Source organism: Pleurodeles waltl, chromosome 2_2, assembly GCF_031143425.1.
Source record: "Pleurodeles waltl isolate 20211129_DDA chromosome 2_2, aPleWal1.hap1.20221129, whole genome shotgun sequence".
Taxonomy (NCBI): Eukaryota; Metazoa; Chordata; class Amphibia; order Caudata; family Salamandridae; genus Pleurodeles; species Pleurodeles waltl.
Window position 1 is genome coordinate 1,754,639 of NC_090439.1, and position 24,504 is coordinate 1,779,142.

Consider the following 24,504-nt stretch of genomic DNA (forward strand, 5'->3'; position numbering starts at 1 on the left):
TGGTGAATAAAGAGCTTGATGCTGTGCATCCCAATGATGCACCTCCACAGCATCTTGCATGCAAGTAGATGTTGAAACCTGCCAAGGTGCCCTCCCTCTTTTGGCAAAAGCCTCCTTCAGTTCTGATTACAACATCTCTCTTGAAGATGTAAAACTAATTCTGTGGCAAGAGGATGAAGTTAATACTAAGGATTAAAGTGGATATTAGGCAGATCTAAACCTTTTGCTCTTCCACTACTATTTAATTGAAAGACAATTGCAAGTTCAGCAGCAAATGGGTGGAAGCAAGCATGTTAAGTAAAAATTAAAACAAAATCATATGTTAGAGTTTACAAAACACTTTTTAATTCAATAGCGCTACACATTACCTAGACAACTGTGCCATGTTCCCAAAACATTATATGTCGGAATGTGAGGGCTGAGAGACACACAGGTAACTCAATAACTACTTTTATGATATGAAACTTCATAGTTGCAACATAGAAACCTCAATTCTTCTGGAAACAATCAGTGGTCTGAGACAAATCATTGCGGAAGTGGATGGAGAAGGGAGAAAAATATCAAGGGAGACTAGACTCAAAACTCAGAAAGAAGGGTCCCCTCAAAACACAGTGTTCTGCATCCCTCCCCAGCTAATGGCAGCTCGACAATGGGGTTACATGCTGCAAGTAAACTAGCAGAAGAATATTGGAACAAATCTGGGATCCTACAATGGTCTCCCAGGTTAGGCATGCTTTGTAGATCTGTCAGCAACCTGTGCCTCTCAGCAGTGTTTTGGAACAAGCGAGTCTCCCCCCCCCCCCCCCCCCCCCCCCCAAATGAACCAATCTAAAACGAAACTGTGTGATTGTCAAACCAATGCCTGGAAACCCATCTCCAAAAACAGGTTCCTAAAATGTGCAACCTTGCTTAGTTAAAGATCAAATATGATCCTACTCTCCTCCAGTACGATAATGCACTCTGTTTCAGTGCAAGAACAATGCTACAGTCTTAAGCTAGGGCTTTGTAACTCCAGCAGTAGTAGTCCTTTAACTCTACAAACACTGCAGTGGGCAGTCAGATCACTTACCTAAGTCCAATCGAACAAGTGTGTTCTCACATCAACCCTTCTGTTTAAAAGTATTTCTGCACTACCATTGTACGGTCATTCTCAATGAGGAACTCTGAGATACCCTGGAAAACCTATGTAGAGGATTCACATCCTCCAGCCTCTCAATGTCTGAATCCAGTCGTACAATGAAGGTGATGATACAGTCTTCAGTTTCCTGCAATTTATCACAATTCCACTTCGGAATAGACATTTACATCTTAAAGTCTACTTTCTGTTGGACGTCTTTTATGAATCGAAATTAATTTGCCTACAATCATGCCTGCATGGCTTGTAGTTTGCTGTCCAATCAAGACATTTTGTTTTTTACCCATTACTCATAGTGCCTGTAAATCCCTTATCAAATACCGTTATACGGCTGCCTTGCCTACTTGACAGTTTTGCGCAGCTTGACCAAGACCTATAGGAGAAAACAATCTGGCTTGTCCAAATGAATTAGCTTATCACTAAGTCGCATGAAAATAATTATTTCTGCAGTTTTAGATCCTGTGATTGCGTGCAATTGCAGACCTTCTCTCACTGTCTTCTTAGAATTCTGCTTGAGAATCTGAACTTGATTTTAAAAGTTTGATTGTCCCCTCTCCTTATCGCAGTCCTGTGCATGCGTCTGTTAGCGCGTCAGAGCCTTAATAAGTAAACTTACAAGGTGATGCATTCAGGTCGACGAACCTTTGGACCACGCTCAGAGACTTCCCAGTACAAGATGTCTTTTGGCATCACAAATCAATAGATCAATAAACCAATCAATAATTACAATAACTAATAAGCAAACTAACCAATAACATTTAGTAAGAATCAAAAAGTTGAACACACCTTAACCTTTCAGTCATGAATAACCACACCAATTTAGTTAAGCTTTAAGATATTTATTTCCCTATTGGTTACAATCTAATGTAATCTCTGTTAATCTCATTAGCAATTAAAATCTCATTAGAAACTCTTCAACTTTGCAGTTAGAATGTAACTAATCAATGCATAGAGAATATTCATTCAGTATTGGACACGTCATTAATATGAAGCAACTTAGCAAGTCTCAGTAATACATGATTCAACAAAGCAAGAACTCTGTCATTTTGTCTATTTGCACAAGATGTGGTGAACACCTTAACTAACCTCAAATTAGCATTAGCATGTTGGGCTTCATGCAAAACATTTTAGCAAACACAAATTTAGAAAACATCTCAACTATGGCCTCTATCAAAATAGCAGTTGGTACCTAGAAAGAAAAGGCAAGCAGACAATTACAATTTTGCATCCTATAGTTACCAATCCAACAGATCAGCAAACAGCATCAGTCTTCGTCCTCAGGACTTCAGTCAGTTCGCCATCAGCAGAGATAGGACGGGGCAAAGTCTTGATATAGCATAGCTAAGGAATAGGACCTTCCCTCATATGGAGGAGAAATAAGTATCAGGCAAGGATGGGAGGAGGATGGCTTGGAATTATAGGACAAAGCAAGAGGGAGTGAAAATCTCTTTAAGCGAGTAAAGTCTCAAGTCCCCCGTTTCTTCTTGGGTCACTCCATTAAATCAAAACGACCTAATTAGCCCATAACTCCTCATTGGATAATAATTGGTGCATCGTAATCTCCGTCCAATAATTGTTCAAGCATCTTGCCAGAATTTTCCACAAACCACAGTTCTCATGTTGCGGATTGGTCCATATTATTGACATCTTCAACGGTTGGAATGTCCGGTAGGAAAAGTTACACTTTGCACTCCAGTCAGTGTCTCCATTGTTTTCTCCTACTACAGTTAACCTTGCACCTGTTACGAATTACACTGTTGCATTCAGCAAGAACGTCGCCTTGAGCAAGTCGGTTCTCATGAGAAAGAATTTACTATGGCTACACACCCATAACTTCTGGAAAAGTACAGCTTCGTGTCCTTCAGGAAAACAGCACATTAAACGTTAGAAATTACAGTTTAATACGAGGCCAGGCAGTTAGGCCCAGACCCTGGCTAAGCTAAGGCCCTTTAATTAATAAGCAAACTCTTAACATATAGCTCTAAAAATGATACACTAATACAAATTCAAACATTATTGCATAATAATTCAGAATTAACAAGCTTTTCATTAGTCTTCGCATACATTGGTAGCCACTCCCCGTGGGCACATTTCAAACACACCCATTATTTTCTATGTTAACAGGTTTTCTATGCAGCTTCATCACACAATATATTGCAAGCTTTTCATGTTAATATTGCTGTTAAGACACACTCCAACACCTCCTCGCTCCCCTGCCATGCATAGTGTTCTCATCAATAATTGAATTGCAAATGTTGCAGTGAAATTATCAATGATGTCATAGAAGATGTCATGAATGATGTAATACATTGGGCAATTTGCAATACATGGTGAGGGGCGAGTTAAAGTTACTTTAAAGCAGGAGTTAGGGTTACTTGAGATAACTAGAACTCATGAATTTCAGTGTTTTTTTAGTTTAAAATATTACATCACTGAAATTGTCACCGAACAATAACTTTTCTTTAACCTTTGTATTTTTCATGAATTTCTTTCCTATAGTAATATTTTATCATCAGAGGTAAAGCCTATTTCCTGGCCAGGCGCAGTGGGTGGTTGGCTATAGGACCTGCCCTGTGGCCAGACGTTTTATCTGCATGCAGCCATTGCTATGCCTTGCCTCTAAGCCAGTGTTACTCAAAGTACGGCCCGGGGGCCGCATGTAGCCCTTTTGACCTTTACATGCGGCCCCCTGGACACTAGTAGCACCAGGCTGCCGTTTACTTGACTGAGCATTAATGTTAAGAGGATGTTAAATTAACAGGCAATCCTTTATTTAAAACATTATTTGAAGATGAAGTAAGGAAGTTGTCCTGCACTTCCTAACTGCAGGAACACTTTCATTCTTTAAGGAAGCAAATGTCTACAACTATGTTAAGGGTTCTTAAAAATACAAAACATGTTTTTAACTAACACGCAGAACCATTTCATCTTAGTATATCAGATTAAATCAATGCATGGAGAAGTATTTTTTTTTTTAAAGTGATAGATTTCAAACATAAATTCAGAAACATTCCTTCTTCCCCCCACATTGATAACAATGCCAATAGTGAAATAAGAGGGAAGTCAGTTGTTATCTGCACTCTTTGATTGGCCTGATTTCCTATTATACATGAACAACCTAATCATTTATTAAGTCAAACACAGGAGAAGGGGTTGCACAGTGCACATCCTGAAGTCATGCATTGTAAGGTCCTCTTACATACAATAATGAAGAAAAAGAAGAGAACGTGAAATAAAACAATTGCCTAAGATCCCACAATTTGGTGGAGGTGAAGCTAGGATTTACTCCAGGTTTGCTGGTTTCACATTGCGCGATTCAGCTACTAGCTCTATATGCTTTGCATCCCCGTGCACCCACCATAATGCCACAACCCCTCCCCACCTCCCTTTGATCGCACTCTACTAGCATCAATGTGGCCCTCGGTCACACAACAAACCAAACGTTGTGGCCCCTGGGAAAATGTTTGCGAGTACCCATGCTCTAAGCCATTAACCCAGCCACCCTCCCCAAGCCTCTTTGGGCCCTGGGGATCCCATACCCCAAGGCTTTTGTTATTTCTTTTTTCTTTATAAAGGGCAGGGGTGGCGCATGACACCTTTCCCTGAGCCTTAATAGGCATCCGTGGTGCCAACTTCTATTTATACAGGGAGGGGGCCTTCCCACCCATCCTAGAGCCTATTGTGACCCCCGGGTCCCTTCCCTCTGGGTCTGTCTCAATTAATGTAAGCAGCAAGTTGAGGGCTGCAGGGGGAGCCCCAGGAACCCTGTAGCCCAATGCATGACTGCTACCACCTGGCGGAAGATTTAAAAGTTCACCCGCTGGGTGGGAACAAATATGTTTTCCTGCCTGCACTGATATGGGCAGGGAAAGTACTATATCCTGGGGTGGGCTCTCCGAGACACAATCTGGGAGCAGGGCCCAGGGGAAGGGATCCCAAGTTCCTATAAAGGCTCTGGGAGGGTGGCCACTTGACCCTTCTCCCCTTTAATATGCAATTTTGTCCTGTCAAATGGGGTCCCCAGGACCATACCGAGGCTCAGGGAGGGGGTTGCTGACCTAAAAGAAATATTGGAATTTAGCCCACACAAGTTTTTTTTATTTATTTTATTAAAGAGAATCACAGGAGTGTAGCTTTTTTTAAATTATGTTTTGCTGTGGATCCTCTGCGAATTTTCAGCAACATTTTTTTGTACATTTTTCAAGGACTGGGAAATTAGTCCAGGGTCCTTAGATGGCTTTTGCCGCTGCCACATTGTTATTGATGTGGTGGCAGCCAATCAGATATTTCCTTGAGATCTGCCATCTCTGCAGATCCTACGTAGTAGGATATATACAACGTTTTTGAGCATAAATTACTCAAAAAACTACAGAACAGATTTACACCAAATCATCAACAACTTTCTTCCTTGACCAAGATCTAGCTTTCTGCCAAATGTGTTGCAAATCCATAAAACAGTTTATGCTGTAGCTGTGTCTAAAGTTCCCATGGAAAAATGAATGGGAGAACAAGCATTTTGGGACTTCCTATCCCACCTTCATTTTTCAGCCCCCCTCCCCACTTGATGAATGCCCCTGAAACTTTCCAGTTAGGATCCAAGGTAAAACAGCTTTTTGGACAGTTTTGTGAAAATCCAACAAGAGGTGCCAAATTTAAAAAAGAAATGCATTGGAAAAACAATCCTAACCCAGTGGCAATGCCACTGAGTTCATTTATATATATATATATATATATATATATATATATATATATATATATATATATATATATATATATATATATATTGTCACTTAATTATTCTGTTCTGTCACTTTTAATTATATTTTCTATGGATTTATGCATGGTTTTGCATTTTATGAACCTAGTATTTGTAGCGATTTCTCTCTCAGGATTTTATTTTCCATTTATTTATTGTGATTTTGATGACTTTGAAGGCAAATTGCTGAATAAAATTTTGAATGAATATATATATATATGACACAATAGCATGTGTAGTTATGACCTACTTGCCATAGGAAATACGTTTTATTTTGCTAATAACTAATGCTGCAGTTGGGTTAATCTTATCAAAATATTCCATTAAAAAAGTTCAGACACCTCAGCGCATTCCTGTAAAGTTTTTGGGATGATCCATGTTGCAGGAGCTGAGAAAAAGATAGGCCCCAAGAAGCAGTTACCTCATGCAATTTGCATGGGGATTTTTTAACAGCACTACAGCCACAACGGCTGAACGGAGTTGCACCGATTTTGGACGAAAGCTAGATTTTCAACCAGAAAGTGTACACTTTGTGATTTAGTATAGAAGTGTTCAATTGTTGAGAAATTAAGGTTCAAAATGTATAAATATCTGGAAAGTTGGGTTTGCAGGACTATGAGTCCCACTGGCACGCAACTTCACATAGAGTGCTTTGATTTGCTGAGGGACTGAATCTGGCTGGATCTTGCACTCAAATTGGCTGACACAACATGAAAAGGAATTTTGCAGCAGCTGTTATGGGACACAAGGACTTTGTCCTAGTAAAGTACAAGGGGGTAGGAGCTATTGTGACTCACTGGACCGTGTGGGGGGGGCGGGGCAGGGATCCTGAAGGCCGCCCCTGTGGCCAAATATTTTCCTATTTTTAGGGTTTCTGCAGTCATGCTGTACTATTGTGGGAGTCATTAGCATTTTAATCTTATCTTGATTTTCCTTTTCTACCATCTCCAATAACACAGGTCAGTGGGTATTGAAAGCTTGTGTTTATGCCCGCTCTATACCAGTTTTCTCAGTTTCGGCCTCTTCAATAGTTCTTCAAGCTCTCCTATCTAGTTTTGAAATGTAGCTGTACTGGAACAGTTGTGACAATATTGAAAAAATGGCCCAAAGGCAGATTATTCTCAATGCTCCTGAATGTTAAGATGTGTAGACTAGGAGTGAGTTTGTGTCCGTAGGTTTGATAAACTACTGTGTGTAATGTGGCGCTTTCCATGGTGATAGGTCATGGTTTGGAATTCTGGTTGTAGTTGCTGTCCATTTAAAATGTAAATGTAGGTTCAGCTAATTGATACAGGCAATTAATGCTTCTAGTTCTTGATCATATCTTTCAATATACAGCGCACAAATTTATAGTCGGGTTCCCACAGCCAGTCGCTGCCACTATTGGTCTGCCTGATTGGGGGCCGGGGCACACTGGTTACAGGGTAAAATTCTGGTATATGGGGATTATTGTTAATCAGAGATTCCCTGTTACTCTTAGTAATCCAGTGTTTCCCTTTGGCCTCATTTACAATATTAATGATGTTGGCTATTAGTTCTGGTGTAGGATCTTTAAGTTGTTGGCAAGCTTTTTCGTTACTGAGGAGTTTTAGTGATTCTTACTCATAGGTGTTAAGGATTCCGTAGCTCCTCATTTGTCTGCTCCTTTTATGGTGATACTGAGATTGTCCTTTAGACTTTTAATAAACATTCATTTTCTGCTCTAGAAAGGTCTTTCTCATAGTCTTTTGCAATTCCATATGGAATGTAAATAGTTCATGTATGTGTGTGGGTACATATCTTAATCCTTTGTTAAGATTTTCAGATTATTTTTCTCTATTTCTAAAAGCTGAAAATGTTAGAGAAGCCCTTCAAAGTTATTTTCCATTCAGTTTTAAAATTTGATTTAATAGTAAATTCAGATTTTAGTTAAAATGTAAAACCTAGTAAAAATGTACTTTTGGCTGCCTAAGCCACAACTGGTCTAATCCCAGTTCTGCCACTCACCACACCTCCAGAGGCCAGTACACGTTCCTGGACATAACTTTGCCTTTGAGGCTTTGCCTCTAGACCTAGGAAGGCAAACATGTTGTCAATTACTGGCCACTTACCAGAGCCCTCCTAGACCCTTTGGCTCCAATCCTAGCAGGAGGGAGAACCAGTTCTGAATATGTTCGGGTTGAGGAGAACTCATCTAAATAGGGGGTGGCTAGGAGCCTGCCTAATGCTCCTGCTCAGAGAAGAAAAATTCAGGCATCTTGAATTTCAAGAGTCTCTGGTTTGAACAGTAAAGAAGTACTGCAAAAGGATATGAGCAAAGGGTGAGAATGGCACAGGGTAGTCTTGCACTCGCCGGAAAATTAGATATGTAAGACCAGTCTGCAAACTTTCATCCCCATTTGGGATGTCACCAGTTTTACTCTCCTTTATATAGTATTCATTGTTCAAGTATGGCAGCCTCTCCGTTAAAGTTTCAAAGCCACTTTCTGATATCCTTCAATGTATTGCTTATTCCCTCAGTTCATTATTTTCTGTCCATCTTCAGGTAAAATGTTAGCTGAACCAGAAGATCTGGATGCCGACGAGGAAGAGTGCAGTGATTCCAGTGTCATTGCTGCATTTGAAAATTTCAGCAAGGATCTGAAACATAAATTCTGGGTAATTATGATTTAATTAGTTGCGCTCTGTAAAGAACTCATAGGTAGCTTATTTATTAGGTATCGTGGGACAGATGTGCCTCCAGGAGGTTAAATGTTCACATCAACACTCCTTGTCGTCTTATAAAGAGCCTACAAAGAACCCACAGTCTCCAACATGCTTTCACATCCTGCCATATTAGATTAACAGTATCACCATGTTTTCATTTAAAATATTAAGTCAATGTGAATGAATAATTAAAGGTATCAAAATATCACTGATAATTTAATGAGAATAATGTGAAAATATATGCATGCATTCACTGAGGCCCCTTCTTCCCAAAACTCTCACTTTTGGTCCATTCGGAAAGCTGGAATTGAGACTCCCACCTGCTGGTTCGAGTCCGATCGCAGGACTACAATACTTCTTTCTGCCTTTCTCTTCACTTGCTGCTTATCTGAATGTTTTTCTAGTGTGCATTTTCTAGAGCCAAGACTGACGCACAAAAATGGATTGGAAGCAAATTAACAATAATGCATGATTATGATGATGACCAAAAAAGGATTGGATTTGACTGTATTGAATTGGATTTTGTGAGCTGCACATTAAAATGAACCTTGGATTCAATGTCATTATGCCAAGTCTGTGTATTTTTAGAGTGCAGTTTACATCCGATCTAGAGGGTATCCTGATGCAATAAGTACCATTCTCCTCACAGTAGTGATGAAATTGATGGAGGCAGACGTCAGAGCAGGCATGTTTTAACATATTTTCTGAAAGCTAATATATTAGAAATTCAGTTAATTTCAGTGTTAAACGAATTCTACACCTTAACTCCTTGGTAGGTGAAAGATCGCTTACCCATCCCAGCTCACCCGAAAGTGGGAGCTCAAACAGAAGATGCGCAGTTGATGGGATATGATGGTTAGGTTTATTTTTTTTAATTTCTTGGTTAGAAAAGATGGCAGTTTGGGTAGAAGATCCAGTGCATCTTCACTGCTGCCTTGAAGACCACTCGCTTGTGCTTTGACAACCAGTCCAAACCCTGAGACTTCAGAAACTGAATCATGTTTTTGTTATCCCAAAAAATTCCAAGAGGTGGAGTTACTTGTATATTATTGTCTTCTAAGCGAGTTTTGTAGGGGACCTGCATAGAATTAATTACAATAATTCAAGGGGGTACAAATAAAGGCATTTATCACCACTTTTTAAAGATAACTTCAAAAAGGCCATACACACCTCGACACACGATGATGGTAAAACATGCTTTAGACACTGCATCTATTAGGAGTGTCCGAAACGTCTGAGTCAACAATCCTCCCGAGGTGAGGAAAAATTTGGGAACTTGAAGACTGAGCTATAGGCTTTTGCAAATAGGCAGTCAGATAACCTCTGCTAGCGTAGGTGTTTTAATAAAAATTCGTAATTGATGTTTGTGTATTCTGAATTATACATTTGTGCAGAAAATGAAATAACGTAGAAAAATAATGTACGCATTTGAAAATGTGATACAAAGAATGTTAAATGTATTAATGATTTAATACTTATGAAATGTTGAATATATGTTAGTCTAATTTAGCAATATGTCATGTTAAGGGTTATGTATTTTGACTTGGCTTTATTAATTGTAGGCCTAAACTTAGCGAGTGTCTTGGCCTACTTGCCAGGCCTCATATAAAAGCTGTATTTATTAGCGTTTAATAAAATAGCTGTCCTAGTGAGTTAAACTGTGATTTCTATTTGTAAAAAATGGGGTTTCTGGTCAGCTAGGGTACGCACCTAAGCCAGGCAGAACCCACCTATTCTAGTCAGGGCAAGGGAGTTACACGTCCAAGATAACCCCTGCTTACACCCTTGGTAGCTTGGCACGAGCAGTCAGGCCTAACCAGGAGGCAATGTGAAAAGCTTTTGCACAACACACACAACACATAAATAAATGTGTAAAAACATGTAAAAATAAACTGTATTGCACAAAACATAATTAGACCAAACATTACACGTCAGTAATACCCTGCTACCTTAGCAGTTGTCAGAACGTTTCACAAGTTACTAATACTCTGCAAGAATAAGCAGTTGTCACAATGGAACACGTAAGTACTCAGGATTCTGCAACATAAACAGTAGTCAGGAATTACAATAAAGAAATATGGACCACTCGCCTGGCTTCCTCGATGTTTCTGGTGAGCAGGCACCGAGGACGGTGCCTGCTGGTTCTTCGGGTGCGCGTCTGTAAGCGCACTTCGCCCCGGGGGAACGGCTGAAGCGCGCTCACTCCTCTTTTCCTGCTTTGGGTGCCCTGGGGGCACTGGATAGAGTGCGACGTGCTCCAACAATTGAAAGTGCACTCGGGCTGCGGCAGGGATTCCACAGCACCTGGCCTGCGGCGTTGATTAATTGATTTGGCCAGCATGTACAGTGCTTCAAAAAGCACGAGAGGCACCACTGGAATCCCGGACTGTGGCAGTGATTCTTTTTTTCCGGCAAAAGTGCGCAGGAGGCGCGGGGGCCAAGGGAGCGCTCTTCTAGGCGCTTTCTGCTTACCAGCAGCACTCCTCGTGAAGGAGTTATTGGCAGAGGTCAGGGGCCACGGAAACCCTGCCCCTGGGGACAGGAATGAAAAAGGAGCACAGGGTTGGCGAACCCAGCTACAGTCCAGCAAAAGGGTTTGCAGATGGTGGCAGTTTCTCCTAGTGACCAGGCAGGTCACAGGTCAGCACAGCAGCAGCAGTCCAAGGTGGGTCCTGGTGAGTCCTTTCAGCAGCGTCCAGTGTCCACTTTGAGGTAAGTCTCTTCAGTCCTCCAGAATGTTCAAATTGTGGGTAAAATCCCTGAGTACTTATACTAAGTTTGCAGCCTCTCTTACATTGAGGAAGAGAGGGGGTTCTAACCAGTTACAACTGGTTCTGGGATAGCCCCTTCTCTCCTCCAGCACAGGCTTCAAACATCAGTGGGGGGTAAAATACCCTATTGTGCAAGGCCAGGGACACAGCCTTTACAAATGCAGGTGTGCCCCACCTCTGTGACATCTCCACCCTCCCTGTGTACAGGCTGTCTGAAAAGTATGCACAAAGCCCCAACTGTCAGTCTGCCCAGACATGGATTAGAGTCAAGCTGCAACAACACCAGTCATAAGCACAGAGAACTGCTCACTTTCTAGAAGTGGCATTTCTGTAATAGTAATAAAAAATACACTTCCACCAATAAGCAGCATTTCTTATCACCATTACAACCATACCAAACATGCCTATGCTACCCCTCGTGAATCAGACAATACCCCTTACACATAAGGCAGGGCATTTCTAATGCAATCCTATGAGAAGGCAGCACTCACAGCAGTGAGACACCAAGTTAGGCTGTTTGTCACTACCAGGACTGGCCACGCAACCTGGCACATGTCCTGCCTTCTACATACATGGCACCCTGCCCATAGGGCTAGCTAAGGCGTACCTTAGGGGTGACGTACGTGTAGTAAAAGGGGAGTTCTGGGCCTGGCAAGTACATTTAGATACCAGGTCCCTGTGGCAGAAAACTGCACACACAGGCCCTGCTCTAGCATGTCTGAGACAGGTTTGAAAGGCTACTTCAGTGGGTGGCGGAAGCAGAATGCAGACCCACTAGTAGCATTTAATTTACTGGCCCGGGGTATAGGGATACCACTTTACAAGGAACTTATAGGTAAATTAAATATGCCAATTAGGTATAAGCCAATCATACCAATTTACAAGGGAGAGTACATGCACTTTAGCACTGGTTAGCAGTGAAAAAGTGCTCAGTCATAACGTCAGCCAACAAAGGTCATAAAAATAAGTAGGCAAAAAGTCTGGGGAAGTGCTCATAATGGAAGCTTTCTTATGAGAACCGACTGCTAGAAGATGATGTTCCTGCTACTGCAACATTTTATGTATAATGTGTGTGAGACTGACTTTCCCAGGACAAGAACAATGAAGGTACTGACTAGAGTAGAAGCTGCAACAATATTGTTACCTGACAAGCCGGATGATGAGGAAATTGCAAGACAAACCAATCAACGACATGTGAAAGGAGTAATATTAGAATTCATAGATATGGAATTTTAATTTTATTGGACAAAGTGTGAACATGCGATTAACTGACCAATAGGGATTTGGAGGGTAGTTTTAGCAGTTTTGACTTAACAGGTTTACACTGGGAGGAGAGCAGGCATTTTTTGCCAGACATTCTGCCCTTACATTTTTCCCATTGCCCATTTTCTTGTTGGCCGAAGGCTTATTCTTGCCCATATTGCGTCTTGACAGGAGACGTGCTTAACTTTAATGCTTAGAGACTTTGCATTTTCTAAACTTTGATGCTGAATCCTGATGCCTTGCCGCTAGACTGATGTCCGGAGGATGAAGACTGACTCTGCTTGCTGATCCACACTGAGGATAGGTATAATGTAACAGACTGTTGATTATTATGCATATTTGCTTTTTCTTCCTTGGTACCAACTGCGCTGTTTTGATAAAGCCATAGTTAGATATTTTTTCATTTGTGTTACTAAATTGTTTTGCATGAAGACCAACATGCTGATGCTAATCTGATGTTAGTTAAGGATCCTCACTAATGAAATATGACAAGCAGGGACTAATGCTTGATGAATTTCTCTGCTAAACTTCATGTATGTAATCACATTGACACAGTTGACTTTGTTACTGATTTCCACCATAACCTTTGAATGTGTTGTAGTTCAGGCTTTGATTAGATCATGTTTCTTCTGCCGTTTTGGACAGCCAGTGTTGTTTCTGTATTTGTTTCATTTGAGTTTTAGATTAATCTACATGACCTTACATTGTTAATTAAGGGAAATAAATATTCTAACTTTTACTAACAGGTGTGGTTATTCATGACTAAAAGGTCATGGTGCATGACCATTACTGACTCCATTGATTCTTACCGTTATTGATTTGTTGATTATTGATTTTTGTGTATTGGTTATTGATTATGTCCTGGAGCTATGGCAAGAACATCTTAATTGCGAGTCAAAAGATTCATCGACCTATTCGCGTCCCCTTGTAAGTTTACTTATTAAGGTTAGACGCGCTAACAGAGATGGTAGCAGACTGATGGTTTGTCTCCTTAAGAGCTTGCCATAGACAACCGGTACAGAGTGACAGAAGGGAGGCAACATTGGATTTCATTAATTCCATGTGCAAGCTGAAGGTACCTGTTGGTTGGATCTCATCAATTCGCCATGATTCCGTTGTTTTAATTCTTTTTACTGAATTTCACTACTTTTCTTTTCTTATCATTTATTTCCAGTTTGCACCATTTTGTGAAGTAGAGCAGGGCATCCAGAAGCTGTTGCAGACGCACAGGTGTCATACTTCTTAAGATTAGGTTGTCAGCATAGAGGATGTGTGTAAGGGGATGACCCCAAATCTAGGAGGATGCATATTTCTGAGGTCTACTTCTGTGAATGGGCCTCTTATATAGATGCTAATCAGTATTGGGGCTAAAACGCACCCTTGTTTCAGACTGACTGTGGTATAACTTTACTTGGACAGTTTGGTGCCATCGCTCAGCCGGACACAAAGCCAAGTTTGTGTATAGAAGTTGGATGGCTTTCGTAATTTTAGGGGATTCCCCATACTGGTAAGTTTTTGCCGAAGAAGATCTTGTGCAACCCTATTGAAAGCAGCCTTAAAGTTAATAAAATAAGCATGAAGCTTTGGAGGCTTTTTCCATGCAGATGGTTGGGGCCAAAGTTTTAAAGTCTGATCTGGCCTGCTCAGAAACCAGTTTGGTCCAAAGGAATGGATGCTGGTTTGTCTACCCATGTTTGGAGATTTTGTAATACTAGACTTGTGAAGTACTTGACCTCAGTAATGCAATTAATTGATAATTTGCTGGATCACTTCTATCACCCCCTTTAAAGATTGGAAGGACTATTGAGCCTCATCATGAATTTCCTACTGCCTGTTGAAGGCATACAGCGCCGAAAAGTAGGTTTAATTGATCTTCCCAAAGCTCAGGGAGGTCCAGAATAGTGCTGCCCGGTAGCACATTGGGTCCAGGTGATCCATCTGTTTTACTGTTCCTATGATGGGTTTAATGGGGCTTGATTTGTGGTCTGCCATCGCTTTTTGCGCATTTAGTGGCTCAATTATGATGTTTTTTTATGCTGGGGATTGTGCTGGGCATGTATGGTCTTCCTACTTAGCTTCCTTCCATATTTTCACCCCATTGATCTTTTCGTTATAGTGAAAATGTTTTGTTGTTTAAACAACTGTCTCTTCGGGCGGACCCGTCATTTATATCATCATTTACACATGCCTAGTCCACTGTTGCTGCTGTGATTGGCTGCCCTTTTGGCTGGAGGTTGGTAGCTTTGCACAAACCTGTTTCGGATGTTTGTTTGATGAAGTGATGATTATGTGGCTCGGTTTCCATTGGTTCTCTTTGTGAGCCAGAGTAATGATTGTGCAAGTAAAGTGCCCAATCCTCCTCGTTTATATTTGCATTATAAGTAGCAGTTGTCTTTATCTCGTTGATTATAGCCCAGAAAGCTCAAGTGCTTCTGGACTTGTGTGGAGCATTTTTGCCAAGTGCTGTTCTTGTCCATCTAGACTGCTCTCTCGTGTACTCAGAGCACAGGTTCTTCACTATGTAGAGTGTGCCTGTAGTGTAGATGACAATCCTCTATGGATTAGCTCCAGCAAAGCTGCATGTTGAATGCAGCATTTGTTCCAGGATGGTCGCGTCTGGAATGCCCATCTGTCCCCCCCCCCGAGTCAGTGCATCATTTATATAATAAAACCACACTTTATTAGAAGCACAGCTCTGATGCAATGCTCTGTCTAGATCAGGGATCTCCATTCTATTCTTTGCTGAGAGCTACCTCTCATCAGTTAAAATCATCATGAGCTACCAGATGCTAAATTACTAGCGCATTATTACCAAACATCCCCATGGCCAGCTTCATTGACTTTAAACCTAATGTCGGTAGAGCCAGATACTATGGTTTGAACAACATACTTTAACTTGGGGCACTATGACACGACTGCCGTGTGTCAGTGAGAGTGTGGTATTTGGGTTGTATGAAAATATGTGCAAATGAATGGGATATATGTGTATAGGTAACTGAGAGCTGGAGTCATGTACTTGTGGCACAGGGCATACCTTTCGCCATATGTGGCACCTTTACAAGTATAGCACAAACATACAGCCATGTTTTTAAATGGGAGGAATTTAAAGTGCAAAAATGTTCATAGTGTGAAACATTTTTCTCCCATTTAAAAAATGATTGTATTTTTCATTTATAAATATTGCACAGCATTCTAGTGGTCACTGGGAGCAAGAGGCCTGCTGTTTGCAAATGCAAAACTTTGAAAAATTATTTGAGAAAATTAAAATGAAAATTTAACTTGGTCATAAGATACCTTTTAATTTTAATTTTCTCCGATTTAATAGCATTGAGAAACATTATTTTGTTCTCACTTCCAATGCTGAGTCAGAGTCAAATACATTAGTGCTTCAATTTTTCGCCTCTGTGCTTATTTAAAAATGAACTCCAGGCTGTGAGCTACTCTGAAGGGGTGTGAGAGCTACTGGTAGCTTGCGATTCACTGGTTGGAGACACTTGGTCTAGAGGTTAGAAGCTGTCTCCTGAACAGGAAACACAGACACTAGGAAATTGTGGAAAGTGTTCTTAGGCTTGGACAAAATGTACTGATTGCATGTCAAGGAAAGGCTAGCTATAAAACGAGCAACTCAAACAATATATTCCTAGAATATTATCTTGCAAGCTAAGTGAAATCAAGTGTGTAAAATGTCACTGCTAAAAGTGAAGCAGCTAAAACTTGTAAAATATGAAATATAAAATGAATCCAAGAAACGGGGGAACCAACTTGGGTCCAGGAGGTGCTCACAACAGTACAAAAACTGAGCATTAACCATAACATGATCCTAGGTTCATTGAGTCAGCCCACAACACAGAGGAAGGGGGGGGGGGGTGAGTGAAGCACATGGATTGGGAATAGACCCCTGCAACATGGTTCTTTCAGATCTAGGATTCTCCTACAGAGCCCCCATGTCCTCAGCACTTTTAATTCCATTTTCTATTTGTGTAGTAGGTTCCTACTTTTCCCACTTCCTCATTGCGTTCTAAAGCTCTTCTTCACCACTATGCATAAATTCAAACATTATGACCGTCCATGCTTGCATTTTCTCTGGATCTCGTAAACCCTTGTGTTTTTCTATTTGTTGTGCTACTGCCGCATACTGAGCTAATTGAAGTACTTTGGTGCTCATTTTAGCCATCGCAGGCGCTTTGGCTGCCTGATGTTTTCTGCTTTGTAACTGTGTTTTCATATTTACTCCATCTCCAAAGTAACAGTACCATTTTACTCCAGTATTGGAACTTTCACATATTGCCAGGCTTGAATCATTCCCTGTCATCGAGATGGGAGTCACTGGTACCACATAACAGCAATACAAGGTTAAATATAGAACACGAAGGCCATAGGCCCTTCAATTTGGCAACTTGTCATGGTCTATTTAAAAAAGAGACCAAACTTTATCTGTCAGCCAGTCAGGCTTCTTTGCCCTCTAGAACACTCCTCAGAGAAGCTCCGATCCCTCAGATTTTCTATTGCATGCCCTAGGGGGTCACCACTGAGCTCTGTTCAGTTATTTCCTTCTTGGATACTTTCAAGAAAGATTTTTTATATATCTGTGCTACGAAAGTATTTACCTTGGTACCACAGTATTTTACTTCAGAAAAAATGACATTGTCTTCTTTTCATCATGTCAGACAAAGAAAAGGAAAGTCTCTTCAGGGCCTACAGCACCTGTGGAGAAAAAAAGGCTTCAGTCAGAAGACCCTCACAATTACTGCCTTTTGTGCCTCTACCCTGATCATTTTGCAAAAGGCTGTAATGTATGTCATACCTTTAAAACTAAAACTTTGAAGAACATGGAAGGAAGACTGCTAATATGTCTACAAAAGCTCAAGACCAGAAAAAGCCCGTTTTTGACTCCAACAGTGAGGACTCCTCTTTAACCTCTAAAGTCCTAAAAGAGGGACAGATAATCCCATTCCAGATCTTCCTCTGAGCAGCCAAGGAAAGCCACAAAAAGACGTCTCAAGGGTCTTACAAGGGCCGCAGTCCTTCAACATCTCCTCAAATAGATAATCATTCTTCAAGAAAGGAGAAAAAATAAACTACTGCCTCCTCAGAAAATAACAGGAAGTCATCCTCTGAGCCACCTATACTCCTCCTAAGGTTGGACATTCCTTCAAAAAAAACGTATTCAGCTCTGCCGACAAATATATCATTGACCAGTATCCCACCTTGGACGAGAAAATAGTAGATGAAGAAAACTTATACAGGGCATCAGCGACGACAAAAAGATCTACATTTGCAACGCTGTCATCCACCACCACCTTCTTCCTGTCAACAACAACCTCATTGACTGTATCTGTGACCAGACCGTCAACACTGAAGATCTCAAAGACAACATCATAAACAACATCGACGACACTGTCCACAGCTCCATTGTCTACAGTGATTACTTTACCGACGATGGCTTTGACTACTCCGTTGACGGCAGGCAAGATGAAAGTACCAGACCTGTCGACAGGAAAAATTCCAGAACATTGCAAAAACAAGCTGTTTGCACCAGAACATGTCTCCCAGCATGGTGACACCCCTGATATCAGTCCATCTCTTGGCGGAAGAACACTTGGACGAGGAGCGCCCCTTTTGGGTTGCCCATAGTCCCTCCAAGCTACATGTGAAGTGCCAAGATGAAGAGTAAGGCTATGGTGAAGGATATGAACCCCAGGAGTATTATCCTTCACATGAACAGTATCAGCAGCCATTCCAGGAAGAGATGGTTTGTCTACCTGGCTATTTGATTTTGGATTTACAACGTGTGCTCTCAGACTATAGGAAGTGGTTCCATCTACTGCACTTCCTGCAGAACAAACTTCCATGGTTACTACACCTCCTGCTGATCAACTGTCCACTCCAGCACAAAGGCCTATGTCATTGCCTACTTCAGTAAGGCGTACACCCCAAACAGCCATTCTCCATGATCCAGATACCTCTGAGGAAGAGAGAGAGGAAGCGGAGCTCAGTGACACCCATTTGGAGAGGGATGGCTAACTCATCCGTACACCATCATCTCCGCAACCCACTCCAGTAGACTCACCACCGGAAGAAAATGGGTGGGTTTAACATTTTGCAGGAAAGGGCAGTTAAAAGATTTGCACTCCCCATCACCACCAAGCAGATGGACTGTTTTTTTTTTTATATGGCTTTAAAGAGCCATTCCAGAAAAGTGTAAGGCCCATGACCATTGTTAACTATAGCTGGGAAGAGGGCTTAAAAGTAATGAAAATCCAGCCACAGAAATAGTGGTTCTTCCACGCCTAGACAAAACATACAAAGCCATGGAAGACTCCCCACCTTGTCTAACTGCCCATCCAAAGCCAGATTCAGTATTTATGCAGGCAGCCCAGAGACGATCTAAAACTCCATCAACTCCGATCTCTGCATTGCTTGATAAGGAGGGCTGATGCTTGGACAATATTGGTAAGCGTTGTTTTGTCAATGTTGGGACTAAAAGTTAGGGCAGCAAATTCCCTGGCTGTTTTGGGAAGATATGATCAGCATGTATGGACTGTCATCGCCCCACATGTAGATCAACTTCAGGAAGAAACTAAGATAGAGAAGATGTTGCAAGAAGGGTTACAAACATCGGCTGATAGCATAGACTGTGCTATGGATAGTGCTACCACTGCATTTAGGCAACTTGCAGGTTCTGCTGTACTTGGAAGACAAGGTTGGCTTAAAGGTACCTCTTTCAGACCCGAAGTGCAAAATAAGATTTTGGATATTCCCTTTGACAGAGAAGCCCTTTTCAGCAAACATTTTGATGAGGCCCTACAAATAAATAAAAAAGACAGTGTCAGATCCCTGGGGACCCGCCAGGTCAAAGAGTTTTTTATGGGGCTAGAGGAAGAGGTGTGCCATCATACAGGGGAGTTTATCAGCAATACCGATCACTCACACACTTACCTGACAACAGTTTAGTCCATACTATGCCCAGAGACAACCACCTCAAGCAGCCTACAACAGGTCTACACCCAGAGGAAGAGTGGCATGCCAGGGAAAATAAGCGGGTTGTTGCCAATGACCTGTTCCAGGCTCTGGCTACTCCTGGCTACCCCACCACTCATGCTAGGAGGAAGATTATCCAGATTTAGCTAAAGATGGAAAAAGATAACATTGGATCAATGAGTCAAAGACCTTGTTCAATTCAGCCACACTCTAGAGTTTATGTAGATCCTATCATCTAATCCGCTAGCCCCACCCCCCATTCCCAGACATCTACAATTGCTCATATTGGAGGTCAAGATCATGCTTTGCAAGGGAGCAATAGAGAGTCCCTTTTTCACAACAAGGAAAGGGTTTCTATTCCCATTTCTTTCTCATTCGCAAGATGTGGAAAGAATGGCAACCTATCTTCGACCTCCGAAATCTCAACAAATATCCCAAAAAACAATCATTCGGCATGGCACATTGCAAGATATTCTTTTATGACTAAACCAATACTATAGGCCAACTCTAGACTTGCAAGATGTTTATTTTCACATCCCCATTCCACAGACAGTTCCTACGATTCACAGTAGCCGGGCAGCCACTACCAGTTCAGAGTTCTTTCTTTTGGCCTGAATGCAGCCCCCAGGATATTTTCTAAGTGTCTGGCTCCTGTAGAATCCTTCTTAAGGAAAAAGAAACACCAGGTGTTTCCCATACACTGAAGACTCTACGATGCATCTTCCCCCACCTCGGATTTCCACACAAGGTGCAAGCTACTATCTCGCTTGTACTATCCAAACTGGATTATGCCAATGGTCTCTATCTATTATGAAAAAACTACAATGTATTCAGAACTCCGCAGCCACTATTACATATAAAGCCGCAAGCCCACATCTCCCCTGCCTTGAGAGCACTACACTGGTTACCCGTTGCCAGAAGATGCACTTTCAAGCTGCTTTGTATCACCCACAAAGCTATACATGGAACAGGGCCGCTTTTTATCAGAAACAAAATAACCAAATACAAGAAACCTCCGCTCAAGATTGGCACCCACCTTAAAACACCACCATACAAGAAAAAGACCATAGGTGGTGCATCCTTCTCCGTTCAACAGCCAAACTATGGAATTCATTACCCCCAACTATAAGAGCCACAGATAACTTTGTCTTCAGAAAACTACTCAAGAGTTGGCTATTTCCTTCATAACCACCATATTCAAACAACTATGGACTGCATATGCCTATGTTGATAAATATTTTTTCTGATTATGTGTATATTTCTAGTTATGTATAGTTCTTTAGAAAATATGTATCGCTACTATGTCATAACAATAAAATACACACACTCTTTAAACCTGTTTAAGTATATTTATCCATAGTTCTAAATATGTATTGTATGTACATATATATATGTGTGTGTGTGTGTGTAAGTGTGTGTATATATATATATATATATATGTGTGTGTGTGTGTGTGTGTGTGTGTTGTTCTGTGCTTGGCATGTTCGTGTGTCATTGCATAGTTCCTGGGTGGGTTGTAAACAAGATAGCTATGAATCCCTGCTCTCATCTTATATCACACTTATCTACCCATCATCATATGTCATGTCTCTATCAACCTATCCTCCATTCCCACTCTGACTCATCCCAAACCCATTCTACTTTCATCTCCTAAATAACTCTGCCTAAGCTCTTCCCTCCGCTTCCACATCTAACTCACCAAACCTCACTTTACTACCATGACCTCCCAAACAACCCTACTAAATTTGCCCTAATTTATCTCACCCTGCTACTATGCTCTCCCTAACCCTTCCACATACTCTTCCCTCCTCCAGCCCCCTTTACTCTTCCCGAGCCTAAATCCTATTACCATATACTCCCAATTAACACTTTGGGATTCTTTCCTCCTCCACCCCTCCATTACTCCAGCCAATATAACTAACAAACTCTCATATCCGCGGCTCAAATTAACTCAATATAATACTAAAACTGTACTCATATTTCCCGATACTATTCCATTACTAATTCTTGTTGGGTTCCGAAGTAGCGTGCTACTCGCCGAAAAGCTATTCGACGCCTCGTCAGGGGTAGTAAGCGCTATATAAATACTATTACAATACAATACAATAGTTAGACGACTGACTAGTCAAGGCACCTTTAGATTGTGCAACAGAGAAGTCAACAAAGGCCTGATTAAACCTTTTCAGCAAGCTGTGCCTTACTCTGAATCTGAAAAAATCAAACCTTAAAGAATTATAACCTTTTTGGGAGCAACACTAGATACGGGCAACAACAAGGCTTATCCCACATCAGAAAGACAAATAAAGCTCATATCATTGGCAAAGTCTGTCCAGAGAAAAGTGTCTCTTTCAGTACGTCTCTTCAAGTCACTGTTGGGGATGATGTTGTCATGCATTCCTCTGGTTCCATTCTGCTGTCTGAGGATGCAACACCTCCAGGAAGAATTATATCTCCAGTGGGTACAAGTGTCAGGTTTGTTCGACGATACCATCACATTTACTCCAACTATGATCGAAGCCCTATCCTGGTGGATGAACAATAGCAAGAGACCTCTTGAAATAGGCCTGTCTTTACTCATTCAACCCTCCCCCTTTGGTCATTACCACAGTTAATTCCCTGGAGGGATGGGGAGCATATCACAAGCAAATGGCAGACACCTCATCAGAGCTGTTACATCAATCTGCTCAAACTCAAGGCAGTACATATGAATTTTCAGGCTTTCCTTCCCAAGATAAAGAACGCAGCCTTTCTCATAAGAATGGAAAATATAACAACGATGCACTACATAAACAAACAAGGAAGTACAAGATCACTTCCTCTCGAGAGAGTCTCAAGACATCTGGAATTGGTCCATCTAAAATGGAGTGCATCTGAGAGGAGCATGTTCCAGGGAAACAAAATGAGACAGCAGATACTCTCAGAAGACTAAGGTCCTCTTCCCACAACTGGGAGTTGAATCAAGAGACAATCAACCAAATGTCCTCGCAGTGGTGCAAGCCCAATCTATACCTCTGCAAACCCCCAGAACACCAGATGCCAACATATTGCAAGCTGGTATCACCATCAGTGGTCATGGGGGGATGCATTTTCAATAGCATGGTTTTTAATCTTTAGTTAGGGTTTTCCATCCAGTCTTCTGAATCCAAGGGTTTTCACGAAGATGAAGATTGAACCTTGCAGAATAATACTGATAGCTCCAAGTGGCCTTGCCGACATTGGTTTAAAGAACCTCTCCTACTGTCAGAGAAACCTCACATCGGATTGAAGGTATCACCTTATCTTCTGATAATGGCAAAGTCCTGCACCCGAATCCCAAGTCTCTTCACTTATTGGCCTGGCTCCTGGAGACAGTGAATTCGCCCATCTGAACACCCCTCCAGAATGTAGACATAATTTCCAGGGCTAGAGTGGACAATATGAACAAAACTTATTCTCACAATTGGAAACGATTTTGTTTATGGTGTCAGTGGGAGTGGATACATCACTTGTCCTCATCACCGGAGCAGATATTGCCATACCTGTTACATTGGCACGCTCAGGATTAGCTTGTGCATCCATCAGCATTCACCTGGTGACCATATCTCAATTTAGACTGTCATCTAGGTTTCTCTCTTTATGGTCCTCCAGACTAATCAAACAGTTCCTCAAAGGCTTATTTGGAGTTTTCCCTCCAGTCAGACCTCCCCCTCTATCTTGGCATCTGAATACGGTGCAGTCATAGCTCATGAAACATCCATTTGAGCCTATTCACAGAGCAGATTTAAAGTACTTATCTTGGAAAGTTGCTCTCTTTGTGGCCCTGACATCTGCCATATGTGTCAGTGAGATCCAAGCTCTCACTATTCAGGAACCCTTCTACAATTTAGAGACTACAGGGTAATCCTTAGCCCGAACCCTACAATTATGCCTAACGTTCCTTCAGACTTTAATCTCATTGAGCCTTTAATCTTAAAGACCTTCTTTCCGAACACTAGCTGAAAGGGCTCTTCATTCCTTGGACGTCAAGAGATGCATCAAATTCTATATAGACAAGACCAAGACAATTCGGAAATCTAATCAGCTATTTGTGGCTAACTGTACACCACGGAAAGGGTAACCCCTTTCCAAACAGTGCATGGTTAGATGGATAGCTGCCGCAATTCACTTTTGCCACCAGGCAGCAGGAAAGCCATTGCAGACTTTGGTGTATGTTCATTACACAACATCTGTATCAACCTCAAACGCACTGATTGCTAGTGTGCCACTCCAGGACATTTTCAGAGCAGCTACCTGGAAGACAAGACACACCTTTCTGCATACTACTTTCTGGACTTTACCCCTCAAGGGGATGTGGCAGTAGGCCAAGCAGTTCTGAGGCATCTTTTCCAATAAAGGAGAGCTACTTCTTTTGTGCCACCATCCTATTTCCTGCACATTGCATTAGATATGTGTTTTATTTTCCTTTGGAAACATCATATTGAAATGTTTTTTTCATATGTTTAACCATGTCTTATGTGAACAAATATATGTCGTAAAGGTTACTATATTTGGGTATAATTTTTTTCTTACATGATTTCTCGATACAATTGTATTCTTAACTTCTCATGGTGCAATTTGCCACCGCTAATGCTTTATACTCTGATTCAAGCATTTGAATCTATGAAAGACCCAATACTGGATTAGGAAAATAAGTTGCTTACCTGTAACTGTTCTTCTCCAGTATTGGAATCTGTCATAGATTCACATGCGACCCACCCTCCTCCCCTGAGAAGCTCACCTTTCTCTCCTAAATGTGGTTCTCCTGCACATGTGCTATGGAAAACCGGAGCTTCTCTCAGGAGTGTTCTAGAGGGCAGTGCAGCCTAATTGGCTCACAGATAAGTTTTGACTTTTTTAAAAAAATAAACTGATAGGTTGTAAAATTAGAGGGCCTT

At 41.4% G+C, this 24,504-nt stretch overlaps 1 protein-coding gene across 1 annotated transcript in view; it reads left to right on the forward strand.

The window, feature by feature from the left end:
* The window catches only part of LOC138279540 (synaptonemal complex protein 2-like), a 384,312-nt gene that overhangs the window by 152,767 nt on the left and 207,041 nt on the right, over positions 1–24,504 (forward strand). The window contains exon 6 of the mRNA XM_069219410.1: positions 8,416–8,528. Coding sequence (XP_069075511.1) covers positions 8,416–8,528 — 113 coding nt within the window. The remainder of the gene's footprint in view (positions 1–8,415; positions 8,529–24,504) is intronic.